Raw genomic sequence first — 20,000 nt, forward strand, 5'->3', positions numbered from 1 at the left:
ACACACACACACACACACACACACACACACACACACAAGCATATATGTACATGTCTTGTTCAAATTTACTTGCGTATCTGTGTACCATGATCATAAACGCATACTTAGACGCATGGGCAGTTACGCCACGGACCTCCGCACGCTCTGACCTCTGACCTCCCCCCCCCTCTCCCCCAGCACAACACAGGCCAGCTGGGTCGTCCCGGCTACGACCTGAACGTGATAGGGGCGTGGCGTCGTGGATACACAGGTCGTGGTGTCGTTCTCTCTGTTCTCGACGACGGGATTCAAGGCAAGAACGCAGACATCGCCGATAACTACGTGAGCTGATCTCGTCGTTGAACATTCTTGGTGAAGTGGGAGAGGAAAATTTAGTTTTAATTTAAGAGGAGTTCGTTGGAAAATGTTCGTTGGTTGTGGGTTTCTCTGAGTGTCGATTAAGGTATTTATATATTTATTTGTTTATCTATATATTTGTCTATCTATCCATCCATTCATCCATTTATCTATCCGTCCATCCATCCATCCACCCACCTCTCACACAAGCCAAGATCAGTTACTCTGTAGTTCGCAAACGGCTAGGACCTGTACTATCTTCATCATCACCATTATTACTATCATCATCATCACCATCACTATCAATTTAACTATCCATTAAGGATCAAATTACCCCCTTTCTCTCCCATATCCCCCACAGGCGAAGGACATCAGTTACTCGATAGTTCGTAAACGGCCAGGACCTGTACTATCTTCATCATCACCATTATTACTATCATCATCACCATTATTACTATCATCATCATCATCGTCACTATCAATTTAACTATCCATTAAGGGTCAAATTACCCCCCCCCCTTTCTCCCCCACAGGCGAAGGACATCAGTTACTCGGTAGTTCGCGACGGCCAGGACTTGCGCGACGCCAACCCGCGCCTCGACCCCGCCTTCTCCAACTCCCACGGCACCTACTGCGCCGCCGCCATCGCCGCCGTCTCCAACAACGAGGTGTGCGGCGTCGGGGTGGCCTACGACGCCAAAGTGGGAGGTGAGGCTCGGCTGGTGTGGGCTGTGGGGACGAGGCTCTTCTGTTGTGGGCTGTGGGGTTGAAGCTCGGCTGTTGTGGGCTGTGGGGTTGAAGTTGGGCTGTTGTTGGGTGTGGGGGGAGGCTTTTCTGCTGTGGGCTGTGGGGGTGAAGCTCGGCTGTTGTGGGGTGTGGGGCGAGGCTCTTCTGTTGTGGGCTGTGGGGGTGAAGCTCGGCTGTTGTGGGCTGTGGGGGCTCGGCTCGGCTGTCGTGGGCTGTGGGGATGGTTGGGTTTCGCGCATCTTTTCCTTCTTTTCTCACGAGTCTTATTTCCATCAGGAGTCCGCTTGGTCGACGGCTCAGTCACGGACATCCAGGAGGCGACGGCGCTCTCCCGCAACGTGGAGGCCGTGGGAGTCTTCAGCGCCTCTTGGGGGCCTACTGACGACGGGACCAAGGCCGAGGGTCCGGGGCGCTTCGGCAAGCAGGCCTTCCGACGCGGGGTGTTGGAGGTGAGGGAGAAGGGGGAGGGAAGGAGGGGGAGAAGGGGGAGGGAGGTGAAGGAGGAGGAGGGGGTTAGAGGGAGGGAGGGAGGGGTAGGGGGGGTAGAGGGAGGGAGGGAGGGAGAAAGGGAGGGGGAGGGAGAGGAGGAAAGAGGGGGGAGGTGGGTAGAGGGGGTGAGGGAGAAGGGGAGGGGGAGGGAGAGGAGGAGAGAGGTAGGTAGAGGGGGTGAGGGAGTAGGGGAGGGGGGAGGGAGGGAGGAAGGGAGAAGAGGAGGGGGGTGAGGGATGGGGGGGGAGGGAGGGAGGAAGAAGAGGGAGGGAGGGAGGGGGGGGGGAGGGAGAGGAGGAGAGAGGTGGGTAGAGGGGGTGAGGGAGGGAGGGGGAGAAGGGGGAAGGGATGAGGGAGGGGGAGGGAGGCGAGGGAGAAGGGGGAGTGAGGGAGAAGGGGGAGGGAGGGAGAAGGGGGAGGGAGGGAGAAGGGGGAGGGAGGGAGGGAGAAGGGAGGTGGGGTGGGTAGAGGGGGTGAGAGAGAAGGGGAGGGGGAGGGGGAGGAGGGGGAGGTGGGTAGGGTGGGTGAGGGAGAAGGGGAGGGAGAGGTTGGTAGAGGGGGTGAGGGAGAAGGGGTTAAGGAGAGGAGGAGAGAGGTGGGTAGAGGAGGTGAGGGAAGGGGAAGAGGGGTGGAGGGGGAGGGACAAGGGGGGGAGAAGAGAGAGAGAGGGAGAGGAAGGGAAAGGGGAGGGACAAGGGGGAGAAGAAGGGAGAGGGAGTCAGGAGGTAAGGGGGGAGACGAAGGGATTGGGAAGGGAGGGGGAGGGAGAGGGGCAAAGGGGAGGAGAGAGGAAGGGATGGGGAAGGGAAGGGGAGGGAGAGGAGGGGAAAGGGGAGGGGGAGGGTTACCGGGGGTATTCCGTTGTCTTTTTCCTGATTTACTTATTTGTTTTGTTTACTTTTTCTCCATCATTTATTAATTTGTTTGCTTATTTTTATTGAGTACATGGAAGGGATTATAATTATCTTTTTTGTAGCTGTAGGGACATGTATAAATGTGAATATGTGTGTTTGTGCACACACACACACACATATACACACACAAACACATACACAAACACATACACACACTCATATATATATATATATATATATATATATATATATATATGTATGTATATATATATATGTATATATATATATATGTATATATATATATATATATTTTTTTTTATAAATATACACGCACACACACACAAACACACACACACACACACACACACACACACACACACACACACACACACACACACACACACACACACACACGTAATATACGTAAACACACATATAAACATTATAAACGGAAGCATACAACCATCCGCATACTCAGCCTCCCACACCCCTTCCTCTCCCACACTAACCCTCCCTCTCACCCCCCACCCCCCACCCACGCCCCTAACACCCACCCACCCACCCTCATCCACCCAGGGTCGAGACGGCAAGGGCGTGATCTACGTGTGGGCGTCTGGAAACGGAGGCCTGGAAGGAGATAACTGTAATCTGGATGGTTACGCCTCTTCTATCTATACCCTGTCGGTGTCTGCCCTCACCGACACGGGCGCCTCGGTCTTCTACGGGGAGCCTTGTGCCTCGACGGTCGCGGGCGTGTTCGTGGGCGGGGAGCATAGCCTGGAGGAGGCGCTGAGGAAGAGGAGGAGGCATGAAGAGGATATCCATTTGGTAAAGATGTTTTTTTTTAGGGGGGGATGAAGTCCTCTTTTGTGTTATTGTTTTGATTTTGTTTTGGTTGTGTTGTTTTATTTCGTTTTATTATTATTTTTTTTTTTAATAGATTCACTTATCCTAGTGTTATTATTTTATCTTATCTGTTTATTCTATTATATTTACACACTTTTTTTCTCCATTTATCTGCCTACCTACTTATCTACCTAATCTGTCTCTCTCCCTCCCTTACCTTTTCTTCTTGTTCTCTCCCTCTCTCTTCTTTCATCTCCCTGACTTTTACCCCGTTCTCTCTCCCTCTCTCCCTGACTCTTACCCTCATTCTCCTTCTGTAGCTCTTTCAATCTACCTGACTTTTTATCCTCATTATCCCTCTCTCTTTCAGTCTACCTGACTTTTTATCCTCATTCTCCCTCTCTCTCTTCCAATCTACCTGACGTTTTACACTCCTTCTCCTTCCCTCTCTCTCTTTCGATCCCCCTGACTTTTAACCCTCAGTCTCCCTCTCTCTCTTTCAATCTACCTGACCTTTTTTTACTCTAATTCTCCCTCTCTTCCAATCTACCTGACTTTTTACCCTTGCTATATCCCTCTCTCTTTTCCAATCTCCCTTAATCTTACTCTCATTCCCCCTCTCTCTCTTCCAATCTACCTGACTCTTACCCTCATCCTCCCTCTCCCTCTTCCAATCTCCCTGAATCTTACCCTAATTCTTCCTCTCTCTCTCTTTCAATTTCCCTGCTATACCCCTCTCTCTTTTCCAATCTCCTTTAATCTTACTCTCATTCTCCCTCTCTCTCTTCCCCTCATTCTTACCCTCATTCTCCCTCTCTCTCTCTTCCAATCTACCTGACTCTTACCTTCATTCTTCCTCTCTTTCTTCCAATCTCCCTGACTCTTAACCCTTGCTATACCCCACCAGGTCGTTCCCGAGTTGGACGGTCACTGCAGCAGCTCCTTCCAAGGTTCCTCGGCCGCTGCGCCTCTCATGGCAGGCGTGGTGGCTCTCGTGCTTCAAGCCAAGTCAGTAGATTGGGATAAAATTTGGATTATTGTGATTATTATAAGGTGCTCGGGGGTTCTGTTAGATTCTATAGATGGTTATAGATGATTATCGATGTTTATTGGTGATGATCAGTGCTTTTAGTGTTCATTTAAGATTCTCAATGTTTATTTATGGTTATCGATGTTCATTTAAGATTCTCAAGTGTTTATTTATGATTCTAGATGTTTATTTATGATTCTCAATATTTATCTATGATTCTCGATGTTTATTTTTGATTCTCAATGTTTATTTATGATTCTCAATGTTTTTTTAAGATTCTTAATGTTTATTCAGGATTTTTAATATTTAGTTATGATTCTCAATGATTATATCAGATTAACGACACATATATATTCTCAATTATTACTAGTTTAATCAGTAATGTTTAACCTAGCCAGCTGTAGTCTAACTTGTGCTAGTGTATCAATTACTTTTTATCTTTTGTTTCTTTTTTTTTTTACTTTTTATGCCTTGTACGTTCAAGTCGAGTAAAATTTGATTATGAACCTTTAAATTAAATTCGTTAAATCAGTTCCAAGCCTAGTACTAGAGACTTGCCAATTAAATCAGTTCCAAGCCTAGTGCTGTAGACTTACCCATTTAATCAGTTCCAAGCCTAGTTCTAAAGCCTTGCCCATTTAAGCAGTCCTAAGCCTAGTACTAAAAACTCACCCATCTAATCAGTTCCAAGCCTAGTGCTATAGACTCACCCGTTTAATCAGTTCCAAGCCTAGTGCTATAGACTCTCCCATTTAATCAGTTCCAAGCCTAGTCCTAAAGCCTTGCCCATTTAAGCAGTCCTAAGCCTAGTACTAAAAACTCACCCATCTAATCAGTTCCAAGCCTAGTACTATAGACTCACCCGTTTAATCAGTTCCAAGCCTAGTGCTATAGACTCTCCCATTTAATCAGTTCCAAGCCTAGTTCTAAAGCCTTGCCCATTTAAGCAGTCCTAAGCCTAGTACTAAAAACTCACCCATCTAATCAGTTCCAAGCCTAGTGCTATAGACTCACCCGTTTAATCAGTTCCAAGCCTAGTGCTATAGACTCTCCCATTTAATCAGTTCCAAGCCTAGTCCTAAAGCCTTGCCCATTTAAGCAGTCCTAAGCCTAGTACTAAAAACTCACCCATCTAATCAGTTCCAAGCCTAGTACTATAGACTCACCCATTTAATTAGTTCCAAGCCCAGTACCATAGACTTGCCCAATTAATCATTCCTAACCTTTGAGGGGCCATTACTTCGCGTACTCTATGGCTCCCGACCGCATCCCAATTACGAATCTACAACAAGATGAAACCAAATAGGCAGAGAGGCGCAGGACCGTCTCATATGGAGGAACTTTGATGGGGATGCCGCGGCTGATCAGCCCAGTGATCATTCCGTTGCATGAGTGAATGAAAGCCTCTGCAATGTTGAGCTTAACCGGTCGTAGTTTGTAACCTGTATTGGTGGTCGTGATAGTGGTCGTCCTCATGATGCTTTTCACGCTGGTGGTCGTCGTGATGCCAGACTTTCGATTAATGTGTAGCATAATCTGAGGTTTGGTCTGTTCAGTGTGACTCGGTCTCTGGTCTTGCTTTTTCATGGATTTATTTCCTTTGCGAATTTGTTTATCAATTGTTTTTTTTTATATATATCTCCTTTTAATTACGAATTTGTTTAGTTTTTTTTATCTCCTTTTAATTGCGAATTTGTTTATCTGTTGTTCTTATTTATTTGTCTTTATCTGGGATCTTATTCATCCAGACAGACAAGACATTTCTAAGTGATTCAAAGTGATTCTAGGTGATTCTAAGTGATTTCTTAGTGATAAGTGATTCCAAGTAATTCCTTAGTGATTCTAAGTTAAAACTGAATATCCTCTCCTCCTCATCTTTCTCTCGCACAGTAGGACAATAAACTCTCTCCATTTTTCATGTAACGTCGTATATAACACGTCATGTCATATCACGTCACGTCATGTCACGTCACATCACTTCACGTCATAACACATCATGTCACGTCACGTCACATGTCACGTTATGTTACGTCACATCATGTCACATCACGCCACGTCACATCACATCATGTCACGTCACATCACGTCACATCCTCCTTCCAGCCCCTCCCTGACGTGGCGTGACGTGCAGCACCTGGTGGTCGAGACCGCTCGTCCGACGCGAGAGGCCGCTCAGGAGGACGGCTGGCAGACAAACGCCCTCGGCAGGAGGTTCCATCTTATGCAGGTGATTTGTCTCCCTTTTTTCTTTTCTCCTTTTCTCCTTTTTTTTCTTTCTTTTTTATTCCTTGTTTTTTGTTTTTCTTATTATTCCGTTTCTCTGTTGTTTGTTTGTTTTTGTTTTTGGTTGTGTATTTTTATGTTGATTTGTTTGTTTTGTTTTTCTTTATTTTTGTGTTGATTTGTTTTATTTGCTTTTTCTTTTTTCTTTTTTCTTTTTGTTGATTTGTGTGTTTTCTTTCTTTGTTTATTTATTAGTTTTATTGATTTTTCCTTTTTTTTTTACTTTATTACTTAGTTTCGTCGATTTGTTTGTGTCTATTGGTGTTTTTCGTTTGTTTGTTTGTTTAAAGAGGTAAATTATATCTGTACATTTGATTTTCTTAAATGTTCCGGGAAGAAGTTCTATTTCAAAACTATTTGTCGACTGCTCTCTCTCTCTCTTTCTTCCTTTATTTATCTTTTTCTCTCTTCTTTTCTTTTCTCTTCTCTCTTCTCTCTTCTCTCTCTCTCTCTCTCTCTCTCTTTCTCTTTCTTTCTCTTTTTCTCTCTTATTTTCTTTTCTCTTCTCTCTTCTTTCTCTCTTTCTTTCTTTCTCTCTCTTTTTGTCTCTTATTTTCTTTTCTCTTCTCTCTTCTCTCTCACTCTCTTTCTTTCTTTCTCTTTTTCTCTCTTATTTTCTTTTCTCTTCTCTCTTCTCTCTCTCTTTCTTTCTTTCTTTCATTTTTTCTCTCTTATTTTCTTTTCTCTTCTCGCTTCTCTCTCTCTTTCTTTCTTTCTTTCTCTTTTTCTCTCTTATTTTCTTTTCTCTTCTCTCTTCTCTCTCTCTTTCTTTCTTTCTTTCTCTTTTTCTCTCTTATTTTCTTTTCTCTTCTCTCTTCTCTCTCTCTTTCTTTCTTTATTTCTCTTTTTCTCTCTTATTTTCTTTTCTCTTCTCTCTTTCTTTCTCTTTTTCTCTCTTATTTTCTTTTCTCTTCTCTCTTCTCTCTCTCTTCCTTTCTTTCTTTCTCTTTTTCTCTCTTATTTTCTTTTCTCTTCTCTCTTCTCTCTCTCTTTCTTTCTTTCTATCTCTTTTTCTCTCTTATTTTCTTTTCTCTTCTCTCTTCTCTCTCTCTTTCTTTCTTTCTTTATCTTTTCTCTCTTATTTTCTTTTCTCTTCTCTCTCTCTTTCTTTCTTTCTTTCTCTTTCTCTCTCTTCTTTTCTTCTCTCCTCTCTCTCTCTCTCTCTCTCTCTCTCTCTCTCTCTCTCTCTCTCTCTCTCTCTCTCTCTCTCTCTCTCTCTCTCTCTCTCTCTCTTTCTCTCTCTTACTTTCTTTCTTTCTTTCGTTCTCTCTTTTTCTCTCCTCTTTTCTCCCTCCCCCTCTCTTTTTCTCTCTTTCTTTCTTCTATTTTCTCTTCTCTTCTCTTCTCTTCTCTCTCACCCACCCTCTTTGCTAATTTTCAGGGCTACGGAGCGGTGGACGCAGGAAACCTCGTCGAAAGTGCTCTGACCTGGGAAAATGTTGAACCTCAGAAAAACACAACAATAAAGATGTTCGATGGCTACAGGTACGAAACTATAATATGCTAAAATCCAATAAAATGCAAAACTATAATATGAACTATAACTAAAATCCATTTTGTTTGTTTGTTTGTTTGTTTGAGTGGTGTGATCTCTCGTTCTCTTATGATTTTTTGGTAATAATTCTTAATGAAATAGTGAATTTAGATGGTATATAATGCGTAGGGTAGATTGAGTGTAAAAGTAAATTGGATCGCAGTTTTAGGGAAAATATATGGATTTGATTTTTTATTTCTTTGATTACTGGGATATCATTTAATACATAGAAACATAGATAATTTTCTTTCTCTTTTGTATAATTTAAGCGAAAAATCTGTGACTTGATGATACTAAATATTACTGTGAATTATGGCAGTGATTATATATAATTTTCTTTACAGTTCAAGCGGAAAACCTGTAACTTCATTTTATTGAAACTTATCATTGTAAATATATGACAACGATAATATATGATTATCGAATATTTGTCTTTATTCTCTCTCTCTCTCTCTCTCTCTCTCTCTCTCTCTCTCTCTCTCTCTCTCTCTCTCTCTCTCTCTCTCTCTCTCTCTCTCTCTCTCTCTCCCTATATATATATATATATATATATATATATATATATATGTATATGTAAATATGATATATATTATATATATCTATATATATTTATATATATATATATATATGTATATATGTATTTGTGTGTGTATATATATATATATATATATACATATATATTTATATATATATATATATATATATATATATATATAGAGAGAGAGAGAGAGAGAGAGAGAGAGAGAGAGAGAGAGAGAGAGAGAGAGAAATATATATATATATATATATATATATATATATATATATATGGAAGGAGAAAACACTCTACCGTGTTGATACTATGGTATAACAACCCACAATGTAAAACTAGATTTATTGAAAATGAGACTACAGTTTCGGAATCCACCTGGATTCCATCTTCAGGTCTGAAGAGGAAAGGGAGAGGAGGGGGTATAAAACAGAGAGAGGAAAGGCAACGCGGAGACACGGGGCAGGTGAGGACAGACGGACGGAAACGAAGGGAGGTCAGATCAGGTCGGAGGGTCGGGCGGAGGATGTGGGAAGCGAGGAGACTGTCGGCAGGAGAAAAACCGCTGTTCAGGTTGAAATTAGGTAGCAGCTTTATTAAGGAGGATTCCACCAGTCTGCGGGCGTGGACGTCAGCGGAAGGAAAGATAATTCGCGCCGCTGACCAGTCCATCAGATGGCCTGTATCCCAGTGGTGGCAGAAGAGAGCGTTGTTGTTGTGTCCCCTGGAAACAGCGTACTTATGTTGAGACAGGCGCTTAGTGAGACTGGCGCCCGTCTCGCCAAAGTACTGTTTGTCACAGGAGGTACAAGGGATAGCATAGGTGCCCACCTTCGAGGAAGAGGGTGGGCTGGTGTGGACCAGGTTACGGCGGAGAGTGTTCACCTGGCGGAAGATCAGCCTGCAGTTGAGAGTGTGAAGAGGGCGGCGGAGAGAGTAGATCTCCTCAGCTGAGGAGTCTCTTTAGGGGAGGAGTTGTGGTAGAAGGTACGCCGTGCCCTGGATAACGCGGCGTCGAGAACATGACAAGGGGAGCCCAGTTTTGAGAACGAACGACGGAGGAAGTCGATCTCTCCATCCAGGTACTGGGGGTCACAGATACGGAGGGCGCGGAGGAACAACGAAGTGGCAACACCTCTCTTTACGTGGAGAGGATGGTATGAGAAGAAGTGTATGTACATACCACTATGCATGGGCTTCCTGTACATGGAAAAAGAGAAATGGTCAGCAGAGCGATGTACCAAGGTGTCCAAGAAGGGGAGCTTGTTGTCACACTCCACTTCCACCTTGAAACGGATGGAAGGGGAGAGAGAGTTCAGCTGGGTCAGGAAGTCCGAGAACAGGGCAGGGTCATGAGGCCAGAGAGCGAAGACGTCGTCAACATACTCATTTTCAATAAATCTAGTTTTGCATTGTGGGTTTGTATACCATATACATATTTTTTTTCATTTATTTATTTATTTATTTATTTATTTACTTATTCACTTATCTATTTATAATTTTACCCAAGGCCGATCCCTTCCAACGACTGGCTCAACGTCACAGGGAAACTTGATCCTTCGAATTCCTTGACGAAAGTGGAACACGTGGCGGCCAACGTCACTCTGTCTCATAGGCAGAGGGGGAAGCTGAGGATTTACGTCGTGTCACCGTCAGGTAAATAGATGGATAGATAGGTAGATTGATGGATAGATAGATAGGTGGTATATGATTATGATGCGATTTTTTTGTGTGTGTGTGTGTTTGTGTGTTTGTGTATGTGGGCATGTGTGTGTATGTGTGTGTGTGTTTGTGTGTATGTGTGCGTGTGTGTGTGTGTATGTGTGTGTGTATGTGTGTGTCTGTGTGTGTATGTATGTGTATGTATATGTGTACATGTGTGTGTATGTGTGTGTGTGTGTATGTGTATGTGTGTGTGTGTATTTGTTCGTCTGTGTGTGTATGTGTCTGTCTGTGTCTGTGTATGTGTCCATATGCGTATTCATTTGTACTTGCATTCATATATCCATACGTACACATACCCACGTACCCCTATACCCCTATGAACACCCAAAACCACTCATCTTCCGGCCACAATGACCTCCCACTTGCTTGCAGGCACCACGTCACAGGTACTGACCCATCGCGCCCAAGATAAAAGCACATCAGGATTCACTCACTGGCCCTTCACTTCAGTTCACTTCTGGGGCGAAAATCCTCAAGGTCTCTGGACTGTGGCGATCAAGGACGACTCGGAACTGAAAGGAAGCCTCAGAAAAGTGGATTTCGTGGTCTTTGGAACGTGACAGGGTGTAAAGAGGGTGTCGTTTTGCTGTGTTGCAAGACGTCGGTGGTTGCAAGGAGTTAGCTGTGGTGTTGTTTTGCTGTGTTGCAAGACGTCGGTGGTTGCAAGGAGTTAGCTGTGGTGTTGTTTTGCTGTGTTGCAAGACGTCGGTGGTTGCAAGGAGTTAGCTGTGGTGTTGTTTTGCTGTTGTTGTTATGTTAAATTATTCGTGATTTTGTTTCTACTTCTCTTTGATTTGTCTTTTCTTTGCTGTTTTTTCTTATTCTGTTTCTTCTTCGTTTTTTTTTTATTTTTTCTTCTTTTTCTTCTTCTGATACTTCTTATTATTTTCTTCTTTTTCTTTTTCTTTTTTCTTCTTTATTGTTCTTCCTGTTGTTATCGTTAATATTATTATTATTATTATTATCATTATCATTTTTATTATAATTATTATTATTATTTTTATTATTATTATTTTTATTATTATTATTATTATTATTATTATTATTATTATTATTATTATTATTATTATTATTATGCATTTGAATCAATTCAAGACACGTTTAATACTTGTAAACTGAACTTGTTCTATATATTTTGAAAAGTTGATTCTATTTGGTGATATTTTAAATAATGTGACATTATACACGTGATATATATATATATATATATATATATATATATATATATATATATATACATATACATATATATATACATATATGCATACATATACTTATATATATGTATATATATTCATATATACATACACATATTTATATATATATGTATATATATATACATATATGCAGATATATTTGATTTTCATATGTGATTTTCAGATTTAATTTTGGTAACTGTCTGGGTGTATTACAAAAAATAAATAAAAAAGAAAGAAAAAAAAAGATGAATAAATAAAATAAATAAATAAAAAATAAGCACCATTAACGAGAGACATTTATTTTCCTTTTCCAAATCTCGTATTCCTACAAATAATTCTATTTTATCTAGATTATTATTTCTCTTTTAGATTTTTCATTTCTTTTCATAATCATATTCTCAATGATTCTATGCAAAACACACGCGCACGTAGATATGAAAAAGAAAGAGATAATAGTAATGATAATGATAAAATGAATAAAATTTGCAATATGCCGACATTTGAAATATATGGGAAAAATAGAAAAAGCAGATCGATTAACAATTTTTCCGTTACACACGCACACGAAAACGCACACACACACACACACACACACACACACACACACACACACACACACACACACACACACACACACACACACACACACACATTTATTTAAACGTTTAGAAGGATGTGACTTCTTAATGAATATATATATATATATATATGTATATATATACATATATATATATATATATATATAGAGAGAGAGAGAGAGAGAGAGAGAGAGAGAGAGAGAGAGAGAGAGAGAGAGAGAGAGAGAGAGAGAGAGAGAGAGAGAGAGAGAGAGAGAGAGAGAGAGAGAGAGAGAGAGAGAGAGAGAGAGAGATAGGGAGAGAGAGAAGGAGAGGGAGAGGGAAAGGGAGAGGGAGAGAGACAAACAGAGACAGAGAGGGAGAGAAATGAGAGAGAGAAAGAGTCAGAGACAGAGAAAGAGATACTGCTAGAGGGAGAGAGAGATTTAACGTGTGTGTATTAGCGTCCATATGTCGTATATATATATGTGCACATGTTTCATTCATGTTTATTCTTCAGTTTTCATCCAATGTTTCACTTCATATCTATAAAAAAAAATAAAAAAAAAGTCAATAAACTCAATGTTTTGTAATAAAACTTGCACATTTTCTTTCATAAACCGGTATAAACACTCTCCGATTCTCTTTCATAAACAATAAGGCTATTGAAACCATTATAATCCTCCAGAATTTATTTTATATAATACCAATCAGTCTTATACGTGGTACATGTTGGAAAGAATTCTGTGATAAAAATATATATATATCTTAAAAAGATATTTTGATTTTTCAGCTTACTGCAAAATAAAAGCAGATGTTAAAAAATAAATAAGAGTTAATAGCAGCTCACTTTGCTACTTAAACATACAACTAACTAGCCCTTAACTGTTTAACTGTTTTAGTGTTGCCTTTTTAACAAAACAACTTATTATGCCTTTCGCCTTCTTTTTATTTTTGGGTCTTGCAATTTTATTTTCATTGTCACTGTCTTAGAAATTCGAAATCATACTCATCACTAAGTCCTTTGTGTATTTCTGGTTTGTGAAGATCAGGGAGTTTCTAAATAAATACTATTTTCTTTGTTTTTTTGATGAGATGATCAGACATAGAAATTCTGTTGCCAGTGACAAAAGGCATAAATTTGTCTTTGGGAGGCGACAGTAGGAATTGATACTTATCTTCCTCCGTGGTAGTAGAGAAATAATTTTATATTTTCTTCAGAATAAAAAGGTTTCATAATCTTAATGAAAGCTACTTCAGACCCTAATTCACGAAGCACTCCAGAACTATAGACATAACTTCAATACAAGCTTTATCATCCTTTACCTTCCTCTTATTTCCGGCTTAAAAAAAAAGTAAAAAAAGTCCTGTCACTAAAACCAAATAACAAGATGAACAGGACCAACTAACAAGAACATATGAACGTCACGAAGTTACACAATGGATCCTTCGCCCAAGAGCGGCCGTGGCATGTTCCTAACGACGTTTTAACGAAAATGGAGAGACAACATCTCACAGAGGAGGGGGGACTAAGGAAAATTAGGGGAGCATGAAAGGCCTTTCCCTTAAAAACCAAACAGGAGTCTCAGACCGGGAGTGGAGAAGTCGCAAACCTCGCCGTCATCCACTCTGTGACGGTGGATGTTCATCAACAGGTGGCTGACAGTGTGAACCAGGCCGTTCCGTGTGGGTGAGGAGCAATGGGTGATGCGCGCATTGCCGGCCATCAGTCTGCCGGAGTTGGTGCGGCGCACGTGGATGGGTGAGCCGTTCAGTGTCCTCTTGTGGTCCATGAAGAGCCAGGTGTTGGGGTTGATTCCCGTGCAGCATAGGTGTTCTGGAGGGAGGGAGAAGGGGTGAGTGAGTGTGGGGGGGTCGGAAATGGGAAGGAGGGGAGGAGTGAGAGAGAGAGAGAGAGAGAGAGAGAGAGAGAGAGAGAGAGAGAGAGAGAGAGAGAGAGAGAGAGAGAGAGAGAGAGGCAAAGAAAAAGAGAGGGGGGAAAGAAAGAACTTGTTTTCGTCGCAATCCGGATACTAGACGCTATATGACCATAAACACATACCTCAGATAGCAACACGATTATAACGCATAAGCACGTTTCCATCTTAAAACAATAGGGACATCTATTTATCAACATCAACCACAAAATCGATCAATATTTACCTTCCATAATATGCTGCGTCACAAGCTGCTGCTGAAGCTCTTGATCTTCCAGCAGCTGGCTCAGTTCATCCTCGGGCAGAATTCTGAAGACGTGATCCGATGGAGCCAAGACGGTGAAAGGTCCATCTTCAACTAGGGTTTCGTTAAGTCCAGTATCCTGTGGAGGAAATATGTTTCTTGTTATATTTCTTGCGACTGATGATGATACTGAGTTTTTTTTCTTACTCACACACTGAATGATGGTCATTGATAACGCTGAATATTTTTTTTTTTTTATTGTATGCTAATTGGTATATTAGGATGATATTTTGTGTTGTGGTTAATGCTACGAAATGGTTTAGCTAACGAAGAGACGCGAAGCGTAATTAACAAACTTAGTTATGAATTCCTCACCACAAGAAAAAAAGCGTCAAAACGAGACCATGAAACCCAACGAAAAGAAATCAACAACATAAAACCACAACAACAAAAACAACAACAACAACACTCCCCATCCCTCTCTTCACCCCCAAACACCACCCCTTCACACAAACACTCCCCCACCCCTCCCCCTCTCTCACCCTCACCCAACACCCTACCTTCAGCATCTTGGTGAAAATGGAGAAGTCCTCATTCATTTCGAGAAGATCCATGACGTTAATCTTCGGCACGACCAGCATCTTCTCAACCACATGGACGACAGCACCGCAGGCACGAGAATCCAGCGCTGATACGTGGCTACACCCGGCGGTCATGCGCATGTTGGGGTGGCGCTTGCCCATGTTGATGAGGCCGGAGAGAAGGGGGGACTGCAAAGGAAGAGAGAAAAGTTTGGAATATAGAAAAAAAATGGAGAATAGAGGGATATGGAATATTGAAGTATACAAATACTGAATATTGAAATGTTGGAATAATGAAGTATATAAATACTGAATATTGAAATGTTGGAATATCGAATGTTGAAATAATTAAATATTTAAATATACAAATGTATAAGTATTGAAGGAATAAAGAAAATATAAATGTACAAATATAGAAGAAATTGAGAAAAAAATATAGAAACACTGAAGTACAGAGTAAAGGAATATAGAAATATAGAAATATTAGATAGAGAGGAAAATATTGTAATTTCGTGTGATTTTCAAAAGGGAATTAAAACTGGAACATAATATAAAAATAATTAAATTAATAAATAAACAGAATAAATAGATATAAATATAAACCGATGAATGAATATATAAACAAAAAGACAAAGCGATGAACAAATAAATAAACATAAATGAAAAAAAAAAAAAAAAAAAAAAAAAAAAAAAAAAAAAAAAAAAATATATATATATATATATATATATATATATATATATATATATATATATATCGAGGAGTATGTGAATAAACAGCTCCATAAATCGATGAATAAACAAACAAATAAATGTAATATAAAACGGACCGTTATATAGCAATTCAATACTTGAAACCTTTTACTATCCTGACATGAGAATGGGAAATCTACACAAATATATATATATACATATATATATATGTATATGTATATGTATAGGTATATATATACATATATCTACATAAACATATATATATATATATATATATATATATATGTGTGTGTGTGTGTGTGTGTGTGTGTGTGTGTGTGTGTGTGCGTGTGCGTGTGCGTGTGATTTTTAGGCCATAAAAGATTTACAGTTCACAATCTAATCCCCCACCTTATTCAGCTCAGAGAGAAGGGGAGACTGTGGGAAAAGAGTGAAATTGATGTTAATGAAAGTTTAAACCATAAGAGAAGGTAAGTGAATCTTCAATGCAAAATGAAAGATCGTGAAAAAAAGAAAAGGAGAAGAAAAGGAAAAGAAGACGAAGAAGAAGAAGAAAACGAAGAAGTAAAAGAAGAAGTAAACGACGAAGAAGAAGAAAAAGAAAACGACGAAGAAGTAAAAGAAGAAGAGGAAAGACGGAGACAGAACAAAAAAAGATGAAGACGAAGAAGAAGAAAAAGAAGAAGAAGAAGGGGGAGTAGCAAAAGAAGAAGAAGGCAAGGAGATGAAGAAACCCTACTAAAAGAACAACACGAAATTTTTTTTTTTTTTTTCCTTACATCAAACCCATATTTTTTTTCCTTCCCTTTTTCCATCTCTTTTCTTACATTCTTTAGTTTCTTTCTTCCCAATCTACACCATTCAGTCATCTCCACAGACAAAAACTTATTATTATTAAGCCAAATCTGTCTTCGAAGTCGAGATTATGCTAATATTTATCCCCACGATCCTCTCTCGCAGCCAATAATGACTCTACTCCCTCGGAATAAATCTTTTTTTTCTCATGATCCAACAAACAAACAAACAAACAAACAGACTTACCCTTGAGTAGAGATTGATCCTGAGGGGATGCTCAGCTCGAGTGCTGACGATGTGATTGTTGGAAATGTCACTGGCTTTTAGAGTTGGTGTCGCCATGTGATATTCCAGTATCTCACGGAGTCTGCCGGGGTCATTCTGGAACAGAGAAATCGGGAATTGGATGGTGCAATTAGGTGTGGTATTGGTGGTGCTGTATGAGAGTAAATTGGAGTAAATTCGAGTGAGGATGATTCTGTAATGGAAGGGTGTAATTATTTTTATTGTATTGTAAGTAATGGTGATAATGACTTTTGATTTTTAACTATTGCAGGAAATGGATGGAAACTAGATTTGAGCGGTAATCTAAACGTAACATACATTCCATATGACTTAACACTCCACTAAACACATCGACACAACACACATTCCACGTAACACAGCATTCCACTAGCCACAATAAAACACACTTTCCACGCATAACACTCCACCCACTCACAAACGCAACACATCACATAACACAGCACTCCAACAGCACCACTAACTCCACCAACATTCCACTCTAAATCTCCACCCACTAACACCCACTCACAACTCCACATAACACAGCAATCCACCAGCCACACTAACTCCACCAGCCACACTGCCTCCACCAACATTCCACACTAACACCCCACCCACTAACACCTACTCACAACTCCACTTAACACAGCAATCCACCAGCCACACTAACTCCACCAGCCACACTGCCTCCACCAACATTCCACACTAACACCCCACCCACTAACACCTACTCACAACTCCACTTAACACAGCAATCCACCAGCCACACTAACTCCACCAGCCACACTACCTCCACCAACATTCCACACTAAATCTCCACCCAATAACACCCACTCACAACTCCACTTAACACAGCAATCCACCAGCCACACTAACTCCACCAGCCACACTGCCTCCACCAACATTCCACACTAACACCCCACCCACTAACACCTACTCACAACTCCACATAACACAGCACCCCACCAGCCACACTAACTCCACCAGCCACACTGCCTCCACCAACATTCCACACTAACACCCCACCCACAGAGAAACCCCTATAACCTTACAATAATATTCTCCATAACTTCCTCGGGGATCTCGTCCACTGCCTTATTGCTTGGGGCAAAGACCGTGACGTCAGTGAGGCCCTTGAGTTCGTCGAGCATGTCAGCTGCTTCTAAAAGGTCCATGAAGCGGGTCAGGTTCTGGGCTTCGAGGACTTCGAATAAAGGCTTGGCTGCGAGAGAGACAGAGAGAGAGACATTCAGAAAGCGTTTATTATTAATATATATGTTTTATTGTGGAAAGGGGTTATATTTTGAACCAGGTAAGGTTTGAAAGAAATTTCGAGATGTTTTTTTTTTTTTTTTTTTTTTTTTTTTTTCCTTTTTCTTTTTTTCTGATCTAGAATCTCGATTTCGAATAAAGGGAAATTTCGAGAGGCTTTTTATTTTTTTTTCTATCTAGAAAAGAAAATCATATTCTGAACGAGTAAAGCTTTGAACGAATAATTCCGAAAGGATTTATTTTTTTTTTTTTTTTTTGGATCATGAAAAAAAATAATCGTTAAAAAAAAAAGTCCTTACTGGCTCCGAGAAAGAACCGTGAAAGAAATTTGCATAATCTAGACTTCGAAAACATATTTGGCTTAATAATAATAATAATAAAAATAATAATAATAATAATAATAATAATAATAATAATAATAATAATAATAATAATAATAATAATAATAATAATACAATATAGATAGATCAAAACTAAAAGACTATTCCTCACCTTCCTGTGGCATCAACGGACCGCTGATAACATGCAGAACACCATTGGTTCCCATAACATCTTTTTCCAGCACCTCAGCATCCCCGACGAGGATCTCGTTATCTTCCGTTTTCTCAAGCATCAAATAGCTGTCGAGAAGATTAACCGTTCGAGCTTTCCCCTGAACGGCAGCTGAGCAGATGACGTTGGGCAGAATGTGGCTCTTGAGGACAGCTGGGGAGAGAGATGGTGGTTTAAGTTTATGCTGGTAATTGGAGGGAGGGAGGGAGAAGGAGAGAGGGAGAGGGTGAGGGAGAGGGTGAGGGAGAGGGTGAGGGAGAGGGTGAGGGAGAGGGAGAGGGAGAGGGAGAGGGAGAGGGAGAGGGAGAGGGAGAGGGTGAGGGAGAGGGAGAGGGAGAGGGTGAGGGAGAGGGTGAGGGAGAGGGTGAGGGTGAGGGTGAGGGTGAGGGAGAGGGAGAGGGAGAGGGAGAGGGAGAGGGAGAAGGAGAGGGAGAGGGAGAAGGAGAGGGAGAGAGAGAGAGAGGGGGAGAGAGAGGGGGAGGGAGAGGGAAAGGGTGAGGTAGAGGGAGATGGAGAGAAGAGAGAGAGAGAGAGAGAGAGAGAGAGAGAGAGAGAGAGAGAGAGAGAGAGAGAGAGAGAGAGAGAGAGAGAGAGAGAGAGAGTGAGAGAACAGCTTGAAATACAAAGACAGAAATATATGGATATGTGCAGCTGAAGAAGAGATTAAAAATTAAAATCCACTCTTCATTCTGGTCATTGTAGATAGAGACAGAAATAAAAGGTATGAGTGAAAACGAATTATTACGTCTATTTCTGTATTTGTATTTGGATATTGTGTACTATTAAGTTCATTCCGATAAATGTAGATAAAAAAGGTACGCGTATTTGACGTTTTAATTACATTTCTGACCAAGAGGTAATCGAAACCGGTCAACTGCATTCTCATTTATAGGTTTTTCTACATTTGTCGCCATAAATACTCTTCGCAAATACAGAAATTTATGGATATGTGTAAAACTAAGTACGTGAACAAGAGGGACGTTAGTTACGCTAATGTTGATAATTTTAGAGCAAAAAGAAGTAGTAGTGGGAATGAATCACGAAATATAAATGTATAACCATATGGATTTTTTTTTAGAGCTATATATACGTACAAAAGCACGAGAGTAATGTAGAATTTACACACAATAAAACGCGTGTGGTAATTAAATGAGAAACAATATCAGTAAACAAGTATACACACTCGAAAACATAGAAATATATTACCGCACATACACACACAAATCCCAGTACACACACACACACACGCGCACAACCCCCCCCCCCCCCCCAACATACACACACAGCCCTTACTATCGAGACAGGCGTTGCCCTCCAGCAGACCCTCCAACACCAAGGGCGACACACTCCTGAAGGCGTCGTCAGTAGGGGCGAAGAGAGTCAGCTGACCGGGTTCCTGGAGGGTCTTCATCATGTCGGCTTTGGTTAGAACTGCAACGTAATGAATGAATGAGTGGAATTATGAATGAATGCGTACTCGAACTTACGAATGAA

At 40.8% G+C, this 20,000-nt stretch overlaps 2 protein-coding genes across 4 annotated transcripts in view; one reads left to right on the forward strand and one right to left on the reverse strand.

The window, feature by feature from the left end:
• The window catches only part of LOC125048037 (proprotein convertase subtilisin/kexin type 4-like), a 16,867-nt gene extending 5,634 nt beyond the window's left edge, over positions 1 to 11,233 (forward strand). Inside the window, exons 6-15 of one of the 3 annotated variants that reach the window (XM_047646656.1) lie at positions 178 to 321; positions 870 to 1,044; positions 1,360 to 1,532; positions 3,003 to 3,254; positions 4,180 to 4,280; positions 6,406 to 6,529; positions 7,967 to 8,070; positions 10,159 to 10,304; positions 10,746 to 10,980; positions 11,033 to 11,233. In XM_047646656.1, coding sequence (XP_047502612.1) covers positions 178 to 321; positions 870 to 1,044; positions 1,360 to 1,532; positions 3,003 to 3,254; positions 4,180 to 4,280; positions 6,406 to 6,529; positions 7,967 to 8,070; positions 10,159 to 10,304; positions 10,746 to 10,933 — 1,407 coding nt within the window. In that variant the 3' untranslated portion in view covers positions 10,934 to 10,980; positions 11,033 to 11,233. Of the gene's footprint in view, positions 1 to 177; positions 322 to 869; positions 1,045 to 1,359; positions 1,533 to 3,002; positions 3,255 to 4,179; positions 4,281 to 6,405; positions 6,530 to 7,966; positions 8,071 to 10,158; positions 10,305 to 10,745 lie in introns of all 3 variants that reach the window. The other 2 variants (XM_047646658.1, XM_047646655.1) reach the window with 2 other exon arrangements.
• A 1,573-nt stretch (positions 11,234 to 12,806) lies between these two features.
• LOC125047792 (transforming growth factor-beta-induced protein ig-h3-like) overlaps positions 12,807 to 20,000 on the reverse strand; it is a gene marked incomplete at its 5' end in the record, with an annotated part of 13,453 nt that continues 6,259 nt past the window's right edge. The window contains 7 exon segments of the mRNA XM_047646241.1: positions 12,807 to 13,966; positions 14,293 to 14,449; positions 14,871 to 15,080; positions 16,644 to 16,778; positions 17,735 to 17,904; positions 18,447 to 18,659; positions 19,800 to 19,937. Of these exon segments, the coding sequence (XP_047502197.1) occupies positions 13,695 to 13,966; positions 14,293 to 14,449; positions 14,871 to 15,080; positions 16,644 to 16,778; positions 17,735 to 17,904; positions 18,447 to 18,659; positions 19,800 to 19,937 (1,295 nt within the window).

This window comes from Penaeus chinensis, chromosome 42 (genome assembly GCF_019202785.1).
Source record: "Penaeus chinensis breed Huanghai No. 1 chromosome 42, ASM1920278v2, whole genome shotgun sequence".
NCBI classification, from domain to species: domain Eukaryota; kingdom Metazoa; phylum Arthropoda; class Malacostraca; order Decapoda; family Penaeidae; genus Penaeus; species Penaeus chinensis.